Below are 18068 nucleotides of genomic sequence, written 5' to 3'. Positions count from 1 at the left end.
CACTGCAAAAATAACGAAGCTTGACAGGATGATCAGTGTGCTACAAACTCAGAGAACTGAGTGGCCATTTAATTTCCACCTTGGTTGTAGCTACCAAAGAAGCAAAAAGGTTGAGAAAATGGGTAATAATTTTCTCGGCAAGCCAGGCTATTGCATAGCACAGTGAATTTTAGGGCATGTCAGCTGCGTGTTTGGCTTGATGCTTGAATTTGCTCCCCCACACAAGCATATCCACTTCCCTCCGTGACAGCAAAATTGTTCCTCCCTTTTAAGGCTAACCTCTCCGAGGTAAATGCGAAGCTCAGAGTGTATACAGTCACCTCCAATCTTCCCTTCGGCTTTGCAACCCCTGCATTTGTTTGGAGGGTGAGAGACACGTTAATGGATAAAATATCAGTCACGCACCTGGGAGATTGGCACAGGCTGTGATGACTAACCCCGTGTGTGAAACGAATGACCCGTGAAAGGCTGGAGAGGGACGCAGGAGAAGCGGAAGGTGCTCTGCATGCTGTGTGGACACAGGCGCCTTAGCGGGAAGGATGCATTGCTGCCACCTAAGTTGCATCCCAGCTTTGGTGGTGGGAGGGTAACCGGGGGGGGTTGGGGCTCCCGGGGTGTCTCTCCCCACCGAGGGGTCTATGCATGGGAATGCACAGACCTGCAAAATGAAGTTACATTTGGCCATCAGGCACATGAAGTTTCCCTCTCTGTGCTTTGCAGGGCAGCTGAACAGGGACATCACGTACAGTCAACTTTATTCTTTCCTCGACTGCCTCCAGGTAAGGTCTCTGGCTGTAGCTTATGAGCCCTGCTTTCCTCTCGGCCTGCTGCTAAAGCCCCACTCCCTGTGCCTGCCCAGGTGAGCCCCTGCAGCGGCTGGCTGACCCCCAACGAGACCCTCAGGAATTTGACCTCAGAGGTAAGTCTCAGAGGCTGCAAGGGGACCACCCTCTTGCACAGGCGCTCTTCCAGTTTGCCCCTGTGTCTGAGGATATAAGCCTAATATCTCAAAGGCAAGACATCAGCACGCTTTTTTCTTCCAAAGGCGGGGAAAAGATGCGGAAACATCCGTACCCATCCTTTCAAATGCCTCTCAGGCTCTCGGAGGCAGCATGGTTAAGCTAAGGGATTCGTAACTGTATTCCCTTTCCAACCTCTCAGCTGCCCAAATTTATTCTCAAGGGATGCGATCTCCCTGAGACAAAACTGTTCAGGTTCATGTTCTTTAAGGAGAAAATGTACCTGATAAGAAAGAAAAGGATTGTGAATCAAGCAGCTGTGAGTATGAAAAGCCAACTACTTAGATTTTGCTGGCAGCAGGAGCAGACCCTGAGAGCAAGAGCCTTACCCTGTCTTCATTTGGGATTTGTGCTAATCTTCCTCAGACACATTTCTGTGGACTTAATCGCCAGATGGTGTGACCAAGGAGCATCCAGGCTCAGTGCAGGAATGGGAACAGACAGAACAGAGATGTCTTAAAAGTCACCCTAAAAATCTGGCTGCAGAATTGAATGTCACATAATATCAGCTCCTTATTCCCTTACGGTACAAGCTGATTTTTAATCCCAGCACCCCGCTGCAGCCATGTAAAAGAGCTAGTAATCAAATATTGTCAAAGATGTCATCGCTGTGTATAGTTGTATTAATGTTTGCATTCACTAAATGAAAAATATGGCCTTAATTTCTCCAAGGCTTACATATGTGTTTCATTTTATGTCCTGTCCCTCTTGACTTCAGGGAAAGCCATTAAGCACAGTCCTAAATCTTTGCAGGATTGCAGCTTATATATTTGTACCAACAATACAGAACATACAGTTCATGTAACTTCTGTCCATGAACAATTCATATGTCTGCAGGGTATGAATTAATCTTCTTTCTGAGCCCCTGTCTGAAACTAATTGTCTGTGTTATTATCCAAACTGCACAATTTAAATATTTAGGAGAGCCTGATCTCTGTTACGGCTGTAGAAATCACCCAGGATATATCAGTTAAGTAGATGCTCAATGAAGGTAATTTACTCTGCTGAATGTAAGGGCAGAATTTGGTCTGGATAGATAAGTGTTGGCACCCATAACACAGTAGCAGGAAGGATAATGGTAAAGGAGAGCATTTTTGCTGTAGAAAAGTTTCAGTTTTCTTTAAGAGGAATGAAGGTGACTGGGCTGCCACTCATCAAGAAGCCTCCGAAACCAAGACATTCAAAATACTTATATACGCATAGAGACACTACTAAAAGAGGTCTCCAGTAAAATAACCATATGCTGTATTAAACTTATTACATCAGCTGAGGCCTCAGTGCAACCTGGAATGACATATTGCATGGTGAGCTGGGTAGCCCAAAGGCTGGTGGTGCTCACGCCAAGTCTACGTTATGATGAAGAACCCCATTTCACCTTCTTTCCCCCAGCTAAAAGGGCAACATTGGCTTTCAAATTCCTGACCGCGCGTCGGTGACAAAAGCTGAATCCATGCAAAGCAGTGCAAGTAGCAATGAATTGTCATTAAATCGCTTGATTTTTGCAGAGAGCTTTACAACTTTCCAATGTCCTGAAAGAAATAGCAACATCTAAGAAATTTGCCAACTTTGATATTTTCTACATGGATTTCCCACTGAAACAAAGTAAGTTGTTTTTTTCCCATCTTTCTCGTGAAGCATTTAGTGAAGTGCTGGGCTGCTAATATGCTTCTCATATTTTAGCTGTGTACCGGGAGAAGGGCAACATAGCCAGCCAGCCTATGCGACCCTGCAGGCAGGGCTGGGGCCAAGGAGGGACCCTTAATGCCATGTCCCAGCTTCCCTGGTTGGGGTAACTGTGGACCTCCGACAAGATGAGACCCCATCACCAGCCTAGGGGCCACAACCTCCCCACTGCTCCCGGCTGCCAGCACCCACAATCCTGGTGCACAGCACACTGGCCATTTGCACTTGGGTGACAGGAGGCGTTGGTGGTGAGACAACAGGGACAGGAGACGAGCCTCTGCTAAAAATGCCTCCTGCTTGTCCACTGCAGCTTCTCAGGCTGATGAAGAAAAAAAGAAATCTCAAACCTATCTCGGTCCATAAGATTTGGTTTTATTTTTGATCGTTGCTTTTATAGGGGGTCATCTAGGCTGGAGACGGCATATCCGCAATGGTGAAGGTAGTCTTCTTGAGCTGTAGTGTACTACTTCCCATTGCCTCCTCTGGGATGAGCAGTGCCTCAGGAAGGAGAACTTTTCTCAGCCAGTTTTTCTGCCTGAATAACACAGCCACCTTCTCTTAACTCACTGTTTGCAAAAGTAGAAGCACCTCTCCCAGGAGGAACTGGCTTCTTGGCTATGCTTCCTTAAGCACCTACATACTACTGTAACTTTTGTCTTGATGAGCTTACAAAGCTCATCTTTCTGTGCTCTTAAGTGACATTAGGTAAGCACATTACCATTACCTAAATCACTTCCTTCTGCAACTGACACTTTAAAAAAAAAAAAAAAAAAAAAAAAGAATGAGAAACTTTTCCTCATTACCATGAGCATGAGTGGACAGTGCCCTTGTGGGGCTGGGGACAAACACCTGTCCCTGGATCCCTCTCAGCTCCACTTCCCTTGTGAGATGCGCGTGGGTCCAGGTTAAGGCACCACCCAGCATCAGCCCAGCTCCGTCGCAAGGCGAAACGCACTCACTCTTTCTTTTTAAAAAAAAGAATCAGGGATTCAGGTGGGCAACATATTCAAGTAGTTAGATAGTGATGGGAAAGTAGGAAAACAGCTTTTTCCCTGAATCCAGCCTGATCCTCCCATGTTTCAGCTTATGCCTGTTGTCTGTCCCTCACTGCGCACTGCTGTGAAGAGACTGGCCCCGTCCTCATCGCCTCTGCGTAGGCTCTTCCCCAGCGTGGACTGTCCCCGTCCCTCAGCCTCCATTCACAGGGCAGGAGCTCCAGCCCTGGCCACCTCAGGGCCCTCCCCGATAGCATGAATTCTTACATTCCAAAAATAGTATATAATAATAGGAAAAAAACCCTGATCTGCATTTCCTTGGTTTTATATTTACATAGAGAGGTAGTTACACGTTGGTCCTTCTTGAAAAATTTTGCCTGGGGACTGTATTTTAAATGCCAGCATGCAGACAGCTAAAACCAGAGCCATGAAGGGACAGAAGCACCCTGGCAATACTTCAAAGTGTGCATCTCTAACACCTCTCCCCATCAGTGCCTGGCTGTCCTTGGAAGCACGAAGCTGCTGAGGCACCTAAGATTATTGCAAAAATCTCATTTGCAGCCAAATCCTATCAAAATTCACAAACTTATTTTATCCTGCATGACCCAATTCAGGAAGCTGGTTCTGGGTCTCATGCAGACCATACGGAGGAGGAGGTAAGGAAGGGAGGATGGAAGAGGGAGTCTTTCTCTCCAAAACTTTATCTCAGAGAGGTGGGCTCTACTGTCAAGTTCGATACTGTAGCACAGATTTTTCAGGATGTCCAAGTCGCTTTGTGGCTTTGGCCTCAGCTACTTAATATTTAACAAGTCATTAGGATTTGGAACAAACTACATGCTGGGTAGGCAAATTATTTTAATAAGTTAAATGACTAACTTTAGGTAATTTATTTGCTTTTACGAAAAGAAACATCTTAATATAATTTGCTGTTCTTGATTACATCGCGTTAAATAAATGAGGTAAACAAAATCACACATGCACATACAAACATCAGCTCTGAAAGACACTTCGCAAAGTTTCCTGCAGACCTGGAGCCAGCGATTCGAGCTTGCTGTCAGGAAAGCTGTCAGTTCATGAGTGTGCTCGAAAGCCAGCTAAGGCTGCTGACCTACTTTTCTGGTCTCTTTCTGAAGCGAGTGCAGATCCTCCCCCAAACTCTCCAGACATCAAATATTTAGCAGTGGTTGCACACTGTGATGAGTGCATTGCTTTCAGGCTGGTCTGGGCATATATATATATAGCCGCTCCCAGCTTTCTTGGAGTAAAATTTGAGTATACCAGCATTTATTCTATATTTAGATGGACATTCAAGCTCAGAGGTTGCCTTTGGCTGAAGAACTTAGTGGTTCCTTTAAGAAGCAGTGCAATAAATACGGTGAATAGGAGTTGCTTGTTTTGGCTTTTTCTTGGTGTGGATGGGAGCAAGCTCTTGTCTAGTCTAGCCAAGGCAATAGGCACTTTTAAGACAAACTCTGGACATACTGAGTTGGTGGATATTTCTTCAACTGCTCTAGGATTTTTGGAGATCAAGTATAACGGTTTAAATTTGCCTATCTTGATACAGACCTTACTTATCTTACTTTCTCCTCTGCTATTTCTGGCAGTGGAACAATAGTCTCTCTACAAAGTAAAACACAATACACAGCCTCATACTCAGTGTATAACACCATATATAAGGGGTTAGGCAAGCTCGCTCTGTGCATCTGTATGTGCGCTCCGTGGTGTAATCTGAGGTGAATAAGTGTTGTGCCCAACATATTGCAAATTTGAAACAAAGCTCCAAGCCCTGTGTCTTGAAGACAGGTTACTTTGGGTGCTGACTGAAGCACTTCAAGTAGGTTTCTATAATCAAAGAGGGAATATCACCCTTCTGTGAATTCAGAGCTAGTATGAGGACCCAGACGTCGCTTTTTGACAGAACAGCCAAGGTCCAAACAGTGGTGAGTCTAGGTCAAAACTGTGGTGCTTGAACGGAGAACATTTTCCCCCTGACAGGATGCCTGCATAATGCTATTAAGAATTCTTAATCTGTCATTATAAAAGAAATTATTGAATTTACAGTCTGTTAATGCCATATCCACTAGTCCTATGTTTGATCACTCCACAGCCCTTTTGAAGAGAGAAAGCTTTTTACTTCTCTAATGGCTCTGGGGCTTACAGCACAGCATCATTTGCATTGAATGTCATCCTTATGTAATTCAAAAAGGTTATTTTGTTGGAGTTGAAAAAGATGGCTCAGAAGAGAAGTAACTGAAAATGACAGTCTATTCCTGCAGACATCAGCCCATGCGAATATTGTGTTACCATCTCTTTCTCTAAAAAGCACTGTTTTCTTTCTCTCTTTTATTTTTTTGCACTGCTGAAGATGCAACTAAAATGGGAAATGCAAAAGTATTAAACCACTATTAAATAATTTACAGCCTTACTCGCTACAGCATCTGTCTTAGTTGGGAGGGAAAGTGAATTGTTTTATGATCATTTATGTTCAAAATTCTTCCTTGCATAAATATAGCAGATAAAAAAATAATAAAGGTTTAAATACCGCCCCAAGGAGAGGGAATTGTACACAATATTGGCTCTGACAACTTTATATGAATTATCATTATCTTCATGCAGAGCCGCCGCGTGCTTAAAAATACCAGCGGCGCTTTGAGGAAGGGGGGGTACGTCTCCAGGCAGGTGCCTACGTGCTCACCGGTGATAACCCCTCTGCTTATGTTGTTCACAGCGGCCGAGGAGTGGCAGAAGATGGGAGGCGAGCCCTGGCAGCTGATTGAACCCGTTGATGGCTTCCACCCCAGTCAGGTAAAAACCCGGCCCCGGGAGACGGGCGGGAGGCGGTGAGATACCAGCACCTGCCGCTGCCCGAGGCACCCCGTCAGACCTTGGGGAATTTCTCTTTAGAAAGAGATGATGGCTTTAGCCCCAGAGCAGATGCCCCCGTTTCAGCTGCCTGCGCACTCTGCTCTAACTCCTGCAAGATCGTCTGCTGCTTGCTTTCTCTCATTGAGCAGTAGCCCTGGCCAAACGAAACCAGACCCTTGCCACATAGGCTGGCTGGCTACCTGCCTGCTCAAACACGCATGGGAGTTTTGCAGGATCAGGGCAGTGGTGCAGCACTGGGAAAACCGGAGAGGCCCCCTCCAGCCCAGCCCCTACCCCTGCCCACTCAGCTTCTGAGGCCAGGGGTCCTCAGAGGAGCAAAGCTTTCGTTTTGAAGCTATAAGTTTAAACTGCTTTGTGTTCAACGGCTGCATAGTATGAAGAAGTGTTCTCCCACTTGCTTGGCCTCCAAGGACAGGTGACAGGGGAAGGTTCACAGCCAGAAATAAATGAAAGGGAAGGAGAAGCAGCTGCTTCACTGTAAGTCCTTGCTTGGGTTCGCTAACCGAGTGTGAGGTTGCCTGGTTCCCACTGCATTTGATTTCAAAGTAGTTTTTTCTGACTCTCTAAAATGCTTGGGGAGAGCATGTCCTGCAGTTAGCTACAAACAAAGCCAATATTGCTTTTCTATACTCTAGCTTCAGATTTCAAACACGTATACAAAGCAAAGCAGCAGCCAGTCTTCCCCATACCGCCCTGAGAAAAACTGCATGAGCTGAAATCCCATGTGCAGCCTGTAGCAGCAGTGGCTCGCAGCAGTGGGCACAGCCTGACCGGGGCTCTCCTGCCGGCCACACCACGGTCAGCCCCAGCCACTAAGTCAACACAGGGTGGTGGGCAGGTCCCAAAAACAAAGACCACTCCTGTTTCCCATGCTTTTCAATCTCGACTCTTCAGAGCAAGAATTAGGCTAGGCTAAATTACAAGGTGACAAATTCCAGGAGGTGTGCAAGATGGAGAGGAACAACAACAGCAGAGCTGATTTTCCCCTCTCTGCCAGAGGGCTCTGCCTGGCAGCAGCAGCAGCTGCTCTCCATCCCACATACTTAGCAATGGGTCCAGAAGTTTCTTGCTACCTGCTGCTATGAGGGAAAGGTGCCCTCCAAGCAGCCAGCCCCACTCCCAACACCCCTGCCCTGCCCAGGGGTGCAGGCCTGGGCGATGGCTGAGAGAAGGAGGAGTGATGTTCCTTGGTGATGTTTTTGTGGTGCATGGTACCAGCTCTGTGCCATGGTGAGAGCAGTTTGGAGAAAGGTGTTGTCTAGGGCCGATGTGGCCTTCCTCTGTGCTCCCGGCTGCGCGCTCTCTTCCACCCCGGCATAACACAGCCGTGCAAGCGAACCCCGCCGCGCTGCCCAGCCCCCGGCAGTGCTGCTTGGCAGCTCCCCCTCCTCAAAAGCACGGGGTGAATTTATGGACCAGTTTTATGATGTGAGCTAACACCTCGCATATATTCACCCCCACACCCCCATCACCAAATAACCTGATGCGATGCTGTCTTGCATGCTGGGAGAGAGCAGTCCGTGGAGAAGCACTTCAACAGGCATGCGTTGCAAGCACTGATGGATTCCAACATTTCGGCAGCTCCCCCCTTGACTATGCTGTCAGTTCAGCTGGGGAGACCTGCAAAGAGAAGCCCAAAGGCAAAATATGTGCTTTAGTTGTTATCTTTTACACCCATGCTGGTCAGCTGGAGCAATACAGTGGCTTGCTTAGCCTTGCCAAGTCAAAAGAGCCTCCTGTTCGAAGAGGGACTCCTTCATAGCAGAAATTCCTGCCTGGCTACCAAGCAGTACCAGGAGATAGCTGCATGAACCATGAGCTCACAGCCTGGGGAGGTGGGGAAAGTGTGTCTGGATTTTTTGCTGCAGGCCTTTTGCAAGGAAGTAATTAGAGAAAACTTGGCAAATTATATGAGAGTGAAAACAGTGATGAAATGAACCCCATTCCCAACCCTGCCATCTGGGGAAACTGCAACACAAAGAGTCTGGAGTGAAGAAGAAAAGGTCTTTGCATTATTTTTATGTCTTACCCTGAGGCTGGCCTGAGGCTTCTTATAAACCCCAGCAACAGGGCACTGAGGCAGCCAAACTCGCCAGATCACAGCTTTTCATCCAGGCTCTTGCCCACATCCCGTATCCCACCAGCAGCTGGAAAGTAGCACCGAGTTGAAGGCAGCAAGCATTTATCTTAAAGGAATCCTGCCTAAGCCAAAAGAAAATTACAAAAGGGCATTGAAGGGCAGCTGCAAACCTACACGAAGCCCCTGGAGTGCCAAGCTGCAGGATCTGGCCAAGCGCTGCCATATTTTACTCCTTCTGGACCTGGCATCCTGCAGTGGTTATGATCTCCCCGTCCTGCTGTTAGGATGACGTTAATGCTTTTATAGGTACATTTTCCCTTACAGTCAAGGTGCCAGCTGTAGATATGCCTCACTTCAAGTGAGTTATTTTCCTTCTAGGATTTATTAATTAGGCTTATCCAAACATCCACCTCTTTAAATCCATTTTTCTTTTCCTGCTCGTATACGGAAGTCTGTTATCAAGATACCACTATTTGGACTGAGACGTAGCACTCTGCTCTGAAAGAGTGGCTCTCTTACTAAAAAGAAGGGGAAGTGTGAGCAGAGAGTGAGATTTAAGAGGACGCTTGAGAGAGATGATAAACAATTCACTCCCTCCTCGTACTAGTTTTATTTAAAGTTTTACTTTATACTGATGTGAATGCCTCTGGCCCGGTACAGCTTTCATACCATCTAGAGCTGCCTAGCAGGAGACGATTGATGCTGTGCAGCTCGTCAAGTGAATGGGGGCTCTTACTTCACTCTGCAGCTATTCCCCACGCTTCACGTACAGCTTGACTAATAAACACGGTGGATAAGACCTAGCCTGGGTATTTCTACTGAATTTTTTCTCTGAAGATCTCAAAGCACTTGACAAATATTCACAGATTTTTTAATTGAGCAGCATTCCAAGGAAAGCATAAACATTTTAGCTCTTGCCTTCAGATGCAGAGAAACTTTGGAGTTTGGGGTACAAGAACCACAGTGCCCCTTTCTGCCAAGGGTGAGCTGGAAGGGTACCCCGATCCCTAGTTGCTATGATACAGCAGTGGGCAGAATAAACTGGTGTCTGATGTTCGCTCCTGGATTTCATTTGCATTTATCTGCTGTCTTTTTCATTAAAAAAAAATAATCTGCTGGTATAAACATGGCCGAAGCAGGTGTCAGCATGTATATCCAATAGTCCTGCTGTCCAGCCATGCAGGAGGGATGTGGAAGGGAATTGAACCTCCCTAACCGAGACTTGCGTACTTATCATTGCAAGGAGAAGGAAAAGAAAATAAGAAAAAAGGCAACACTCCCTTTGCCCCATTAGAGCTATTCTGTTTTTTTCATGCATTGGAAAAAGGCAACGTTAGGACACTCGGGGAAAAACTAGCCCCCATAGTCCCCACTCCAGGCAGTATTTTATATTTAAAAACCCTTGAAAGAAGGGATAAACACCAAAGTGCTCATTTGTTTAGCCAAGCCCAGAACTACATTCCCTTACTGCAAATTTCTTGGGGAGAAAGGGTTTTTTTCTGCATGCTTACCTGTTGCAAAACAGAAGGCTGCAAACACGACACTCATTCTTGGCATAACTGCATTCCTCTTAAGTTTCAAAACTAAAATTGGGCTCCATGAGGTTTTTTTCCCAGAACACCCAGCTCAGGCTGTAGGTGGAAGAAATTCACACCATTTACTTTTGACACCTAAAAGGAAAATGCATCTCTCAGTCCTCCTAAGTTCCCTCTAGAGCTGTCTCTGAGACACCATTCCCCAAAGTCAGACTCAGTTGTCCTTGGAAGAAATCTGACTTTCTCTTCCCATTGACTGTAGTGGAAGCCCAGGGACTTTTTTTTCAGCATCTCTCCCTTACTACGAAATCTCACTGCAAACCATTCTGAGTGCCAGATGGCTTCAAGGACATTACTTCTCTCTAGAACAGCTGATTGCTTTGTTTGGATGACAGGGCCATGCATTTCAACAGGATCCTGCATAAACGGCTTCATTTCTTGCTTTTATGAAGTTACCAGGGAGAACGCGAAAGCCCTGAGCGTCACAAACTGGAACCTGAGATGCTTGGAAGATTCTTAATGATTATGCACAGGCAGGAAAGCACAGCTTGAGCGTGATTAGCTTCTCCCTTTTCTCTTTCCTTAAGACATAGCAAAGCACATTCCAGCCAGAAAAAAAAAAAAAAAAAGAGAGAGAAAAAAACCTGACATGACATATATCAGATTAGTTGGGTATTTACACTTTGCTGAGAGGCATGCCCATTGCCAGTTTGGTGCAGAATGAGGAAAGTGAGAGCCAGAAACTGCTGAAAAAAACAGCTACCTCCCAGTCGTGGTCACACAGGGGTCTATGAGGAATGGTTAATATTTCCTTTAAAAAAATTGCTTAGAGGTTGTCGTCCTCACAAAATATTAATTGCAAACAACATACAAATTGTAGTAGGTTTCAAAGCACAAGAGCTTTGGAATTTAAAAAAGATCTACAAGAAAAGTGACGTCTAGCATCATGAACCCTCTCTGTGCCACACTGCTGATCCGGAGTAAATTGTCAAAATCATCAGGACCACATGCAATGATGTCTGAGCAGGACCTACGTAATTTAGGGCAGTCGAAGAACATATGCCTTAAATAGCAGTCAATAGTAGTCTGAATGCTGTAGAGCCTGCCTCTGGTGATACTTTTGCAGAGGGTGCACCATGCAAAGATAGTAGGGTTTTTTAAACCAACCAACCCACCCTGCTAAAAAGCATATGGGAGGCTTAGGGACTTGTGAAGGAGGCTTGCAAACTACCATGTCGGAGTGGACCACTGACAGAGACAGGTCTCAGCCCCCTGGCAGCCATAGGGTGTCCCAGAATAACCATGTTTGGTCACATTAGAAATTTTGACCAGGAGAAAACACCCTGTTGCACGATCTCGCTATCCCTCTCCCCTGCCCCGATTCCTCTGTTAGCTTAATGAGACCTTGAGTGACCAGAGCCTAGGAGCTTCCACCCCACAAAAGTGTCTCTTTGTACATTAGCTCTGAACAAAAGAAAGCTGTTGTCTCCTGGCCCATCATTACAGTTTTTTTCAAAAAGCACAGGATTTAAAAAGAGGCACATAAAAATTCTCCAAAGGCTCCAGACTGTTCCCAAACTCTGAAACATCAGTATTCAAATAGTTTGATTCCATAAACCCATCTTGGACCTTGATAAAAGGCTTTGTTAGCCCTATTTAAGCCTCAGAATTATAATCCGTATCACAGTTAGTTTTAGGATTGAAAGTAAAGTTACAATATAAGCAGAATATAATTGTAGGTCAGAAATTAAAACAAAAAATCCATTAGCAGGGTGTGAAACTTGGATAAAGGAGAGTTGGTCTGTTCTCCCCTTTTCTCATACCCCTGATGTTTTTCACCCTGGCAATATAGTGGATAGAATTTCTCTTCGGTGCATAACTTCTAGGGCAAAAACTCTACGAAAGCTAGAGTGGTTCTGACAGCAAGTAGAAAAGCTATTTTACCACTTCTGCAGGTCTCATGGAAAAAAAGCTCTGAAGGCAACCAGCAGGAGGTGTGAACTTAGAGCATCAGAGCTGCATAGTTTCAAACCTAGATATAATTGGGCCTCTTTTTCCTCAACACCCGTGGCTTCCTTATAGGATAGCAGAGAGAAAAATTATTAGAAGTATCAGAGGTATTTAGGAGCATGAATTCCTTTGGACTTGCAAGAGTTTTATGCATTATATCCAAGCACTGCTTTTGAAATACTTTCAAAATGTTTTGGGGGCGGGTGAAAGCGAGGGCTTTTGAATAGAAGTTTATGGACCAGACATCATCAGCATCAGGAAGTGGCTGGAGACTATCATTAGACCGAATGATCGGTCAGGGAGATGCAGATATATAGTCCTCACGTTATTTTTACTGTTCAGAAGGATTTTTCCCCATTCCAGCAGCTGGAATAGGGTATTTTCTTTGGTTAGAGGTTACGGTCCATCTCGTGGCTATGCAGGGGAGTCTTCTTTATGGTGGGGTCTCCTAAGTGCTGGCATGAAACAGCTACATTGCAGAGGCACAAGAAACTGATAGTATTTGTGCTGTTTGCAGATTGCTGCAGCCCTTGGAACAAGCATTACCTGGCAGAAGATGCTACATGAATGGCCTCAAGTGCTTGGAAAGGAGAATCCTTTCAACAACCAGATTGAAGCTATATTCAAAGATCAAGGTGGACACTGACTTCCTAACTGCCACAGCCCTGACGCGGTTTACGGTGATGCTTCCCGGTTCATTCCACGAAACAAGATGATTAAAGACACACAGAAAAAAAAGGAAAGGCAAGTTATCAGAGCCAGCAGCAGTGGACATGACAAAACAGCATTATTTTCAGTCTTGCATCTCACCTGCACAAGTAGGCTATGCTTTTTCTGTGGAGCTACAAAAATAAAAATCAAAGGATACCTGCCACCTAGTCCATTTATTGTACTGGTTTGCAAATCCATACAATTTTTTCCATATATAGCAAACTCCTAGTCCTACCTCATGTTTTTCTTGACCCTGCAGAACATTATTTCCAGCCTTTCCATTTGTACTATTTCAACAGTTAATCTGATGCCAAAAGGGGGCGATCCCCCTCCCAAACCTCATTATGTTGCTATAAATTGTGTGTATGTAATGGCCCTGACTGTCAATACATTATTTAGCTGCTATTTGCTTATTAAAATGTGCCAGGAATAACAAGGTGCTAGAATTTTTATTTGTCTGGCAGCATTAGTGCAGGCTGACTGAGCACAGGTTCTCTTCCCCTCCCCATTAACAAGACAGTAACTTGACAGCCCTTCATGTATTCAAAACAGGTTGCTTCTTCAAGCTTTAATATATCTTTGCTCTTTTGCTTCCTAACAAATATGATCTACCCAGTCCTGTAACTTTTACAGGCACGGCCCAGGGAATCACTGATAATACCGGGCAGCCCTTACCTGCTCTACTCCACGTGCAGAATTGAAGGTTGAGAATTAATAGTAGTTTTTTTTTTCAGCAGCTTATCTGATGCTCTTTGCAAAATAAACAAACAAATATATATATATATATATTTAAAAATAAAATTAGGGACAGCTCTACCCTACTCGCAGCCCTGCTGATGACGAAGGGATCAGACAGCAAAAATATCACTAATTCCACATGAAAAAAGTCTGGTAAATAGAAAGTGTTAACATGGCATGACTGAAACCCATCCAAATTAGCCAAAGCTCAGGCAGACTTACTCTGCTCTTCGTTCCGAACGCGTCCCGTGCGTAAGGCTGCATCACCCGTGAGCCAGCTCTTAGGCTGCGGTCCAAACTAAAGGAACTATGGACCTTGGCACACTGGCCATGGCTGTCGGAGATGCGACTGCTCAGCATTTTGAATAGGCAGAGGATGACTTGCTCATGCTATTTCAACTGAAGCACGTATTATTGCTATCCTAGATCCTCTTCCTTTTTTTAAAGTACAGTCAATGCCACATCTTTTATTAAGATAGAAATTCCTTTGGGACAACTGCTAACATTTAAGGAAATATTCAAGTTACCTACTTGAGGAAACCAAAAGGGAATACATTCCTTAATTGAATGATACTTACTAATAAGGCCCCAATTCATTCAAGGCATTTAGATGTTACCAAAATACCCAGTCTCCCAAGAAACAGTTTCGACTCCACAGAGGCATGTCTGAGGAAGACTGTTTAGCATTAGAAGGCAATCTACCTGCTTCCGCTACAAATTCTCTCCACCAAACAGCGTAACATTCAATGCTCACTGGCCAGGTAGAACACCTTTAACTATTTTTTATTACCTGTTCAGGTATCTTCCGTTAAAAACAACTCAAGGACAGAAACAAGTGCATCCACATGGTTTTACTATAGACCAAGTACAGCACAGACAATAATTATAGAATATCAAATAATTTCCTCTACACCAAAATACAGAAATGTAGTAATTAAAAGGGGGAAGGGAACAGCATGTGTTTAGAAGCCAAATTTTCAGGCAATCTCATTGCAAATTATTGCATTTCATTTGAGGTTGGGATTTAATAACGCCAATTAGGAGTTTTACAAGCTAGTAAAACTGAATTTTCCTCAGCTAAAATAAGCTCCATTGCCCAGAGCAAAGCATTTTCCATTTATAGACTTTCTTATTAGTGAACATCTTTAATTTCTGAACTACGGAAAAAAAGCTTTCTTATAAAATTAGAAGAGCATCTTCTCAAAGATGACCTGAAACCCCCATAGCTGAACCCCAAAGCAAAGCTCTCAGATTTGCCCAGTATAGCTGCTCCATGCTTGATCGGTGGTCTCCGAGGGGCTTCGTGAAATGGGCTTGCCACCGGCTGAAGGAGCGCTAACCAAGCCGTGTGTCCTTATGCCTCAGAGGTGAGCTCTGCAGTTCAGAACTGGGCCGCATGCAGAAACTTGGATTGGTAACTAATGCAGTAACTGTTTGCAAATAAAGATGAATTTGGGGCCTATTAAGCTGTCAGCTTTTACAACCACTATGTCTCTCCATTATTTCAAAGAATGCAAAAACCAGCTGAAGATCTGCACCCCCAACCATCCATCACTTACCAGTACCGTTCTAAAGAGAAATGTCCTATATTTAAACAAATGCTTCTGAAAAAGCTTACTTACTCTAAAGCAGTAACGAACTATGAATCCTAGTCTGTTCCATTAGTTTAACTGTCTCCTGGTGCTTACATTGGTTGAAGGTGACAAATGCATGGGAAAGAAATAAGCAACAAAAAGTTTCTCTTGGAAAGCTTAAGCATAGTTCCATGAAATTCAACTTTATAGCAGTACAGATTTCTAGAAGGAATGGTCTATCAAGGTCTTTTTTGGGGGAGAGTTAGAGCATGTGAATATGGGGGGATTATGTCACTGCCTAGTTCCAATGCACTGCAAATAGGAAGGGTTTTTTTGATGTTATTCTGCTTATAAACTGTTTTTACAAAACTTAAAGCTTGTTTGAAATCAGACAGTAGGAGCTATTTTTGAGGTATAGAACAAATAGCTTCAGGTAACTATAGATGAATTCACACAGTCTGGCCTCTTCCAAAAGGATCCACTACAAACATGAAAAAATACGTTTGCCAACGTTTTCAAAGACTTTTCAACAGCTCACCCTTAAGAGGGCAGGGGGATGGGGAGGGAGGTACACAGCAGTGCAAGTCAGTCAAGCTGTACATGCAGGCTTGGTGCTAAGCTTCTGTCAGGGGCAGTAGCGCGCGTCCTCGCCACTGACGGCTTGTGCCTAGAACTCACCACCCAGGCAAGTCAGAAAAGCTGACATCACCCGTTACACTTCATACCTTTCCTGGATGAGGATAATTTTTCATCTTGGGCAATGAACAAACACAGGCTAGTTTCTACAATGGATAATAGCCCAATTAGCCTAAACAAAAACAGGTCATTCCCTTAGATGTATCCAGTTCCATTCTTAACACCTTTCTATGGACTCGTTTCATGATTTTGTATTTAATGATTTTTATTAACATCCACTTGGAAGTTTAAAGTAGACAGCCTACCGTGGATCCACAGATGAAGTTTGCTCTTCTACTGTCCATGTCGTATTGCTACTCTGCTGCCATGTCTCCGTCACAAGAGAAAAGAACCGTCTCTCCTCTCCGTACTTGATGAACTGCTGCTCTCTAGCAGCCTCTACATTCATATACGTTCCAACCAGCTCACGGTAACTGCACACGGACAACCTGGCCTCCAACTACAAAATTCGGTGCTAGCTACCCCTGAGGCATCACATTATCTTCTCAAATCAAGCGGTATTTTTGGATACACATACTGAATAGAGTCCTTTCTTAAACGCTGTGTGGAGTCCAGCTTGTCTTCTCCAGTCTACAAACTGGTATCTCGAACGCATAGATGACATTATGAAAAAAAAAAAAAGTGTTTTATTCTTTATTTTAAATGAATAAAATAAATCTCAATACATAGTTTGGAAATATTTAAAGACATCAGAAAAAGAAAACTAGATTTAAAAGCAGGAGTACAAAATTGGCAGGATGCAAACAGTATAAGCTAACAGAATTTAGTGTTTCAAGTGTGAATATATAACAGCAATAGCAAGTTTAAGTATTCCACTATTGCATTCGCAATAGTGAAGTAATGAGGCAGTATTTCACTAAGCCCAGTGAAAAGCTTTGAAAATTGCAAGTTTTAACTGAACAGTTTTGCCATTTTAATGATGGGTCTGAAGTAATGTTTTTATCTGCATTTATGGACATGTCTATGAGGGGGATGAAGACCCATACTTTAGGCCAGCAGAGTATTAGTTGGTACATAGCAGCTTCATAGTGTCTTATAACACAAGCACTTTTACAACCTATTCCTGGTTCTCAAATAGAGGAGAATTCTAGCTTGTACAAACCATGAGTCCCAGGAAATACTGACATATACAATCCTAAAACTAATTTTGTTTTTTTGGTTTTTTTTGTTGTTTTTTTTTTTTTTTTTTAAATCTAGCAGTCCTAACAAAAATATTCGAGACGTTTCATTTCTATCAAAGTGCAATATACTGCATACATAATTCCACACCTGTAAACCACATAGGATACATGCCATGCACTTATCCATGCAAGTTTGTGTAAGAAATTGCAAAAGTAGTATGCATATATTGTGCATGTCTTCTGTTTTGTCCACAAGGACACTGTGCAAGCAAGAAATACCTATACTGCATGCTGTAGAATAAAATTTACTAGTAACTTCTATGCCCGATCATTGCAAAAAAAACCTGACAAACCCTCCAACATTAAATCTTGTGCTTCAGCACCATCCTTGTTAGAGAACTCTGAGCTATTGTTTCTTTCAGGGAGCTGAGTTATTTAGTAAGCTTGTGTTTTCACTAGCTTGCCCCCTTGCCTTCCTGCCCTGAAGTGTGATTTCCTGCAATAATTTAGTTGTTTAAAGAAGAGACTCTACTTAGCTAAAAAAGACTTCCAAAAAAGGAGTTACATAAATATTTAGCACATTTAGAAACAGCTAATTGCTTCCTACCATACTTAAAAGCTAGGAAGCAAAAAAGTTTTAAAATCCTTAAAGTGAAATAAAAATACTGCTTAACATAGTCCTGTATAATGTTACATACACTCTCAAATTTAAAGCATAAGTGACCCAGAGGACTTCCCACATTTTCATTTAAGTTCTTTTTTTTTTGTGTAGTTCATGTGGGGTTTTGCGTACATATTTTCTTCTTATTTCCCTTCCAGAGTTTAAAGCTTTCCAATAGGTTTGTAGCAGGCATCAGGCTGCCACATGCGAAGGTCAACAAGGACTTGGTTGAGCTTTTGCATCCAAAGGTTACGCTCTTCTTTAGTATCAGCAGACAGCCAGTTCCTAAAAGGCAAAGGACCCAATGGGTTAGATAAGTCTTTCTCCACCTCTACTTAGTTATTCTGAAAAACGTCAAA

At 43.7% G+C, this 18068-nt stretch overlaps 2 protein-coding genes across 3 annotated transcripts in view; one reads left to right on the top strand and one right to left on the bottom strand.

Annotated features, from left to right (window-relative positions):
- Window positions 1-13080, top strand: part of AOAH (acyloxyacyl hydrolase) — a 79869-nt gene extending 66789 nt beyond the window's left edge. Inside the window, exons 18-22 of the mRNA XM_009464427.2 lie at window positions 721-779; window positions 860-919; window positions 2525-2621; window positions 6426-6502; window positions 12726-13080. Coding sequence (XP_009462702.1) covers window positions 721-779; window positions 860-919; window positions 2525-2621; window positions 6426-6502; window positions 12726-12854 — 422 coding nt within the window. The 3' untranslated portion in view covers window positions 12855-13080. The remainder of the gene's footprint in view (window positions 1-720; window positions 780-859; window positions 920-2524; window positions 2622-6425; window positions 6503-12725) is intronic.
- A 3465-nt stretch (window positions 13081-16545) lies between these two features.
- Window positions 16546-18068, bottom strand: part of ANLN (anillin, actin binding protein) — a 30126-nt gene continuing 28603 nt past the window's right edge. For both annotated transcript variants that reach the window (XM_087767870.1, XM_087767862.1), the window contains exon 24: window positions 16546-17994. In XM_087767870.1, the coding sequence (XP_087623996.1) occupies window positions 17871-17994 (124 nt within the window). In that variant the 3' untranslated portion in view covers window positions 16546-17870. The remainder of the gene's footprint in view (window positions 17995-18068) is intronic.

Source organism: Nipponia nippon, unplaced genomic scaffold (assembly GCF_047370975.1).
Source record: "Nipponia nippon isolate SJK-2023a ecotype South Korea unplaced genomic scaffold, ASM4737097v1 scaffold_1, whole genome shotgun sequence".
Classification (NCBI taxonomy): domain Eukaryota; kingdom Metazoa; phylum Chordata; class Aves; order Pelecaniformes; family Threskiornithidae; genus Nipponia; species Nipponia nippon.
Note: the sequence above shows the minus strand (reverse complement) of the source record. Positions and strands in the feature narration are given on the sequence as shown.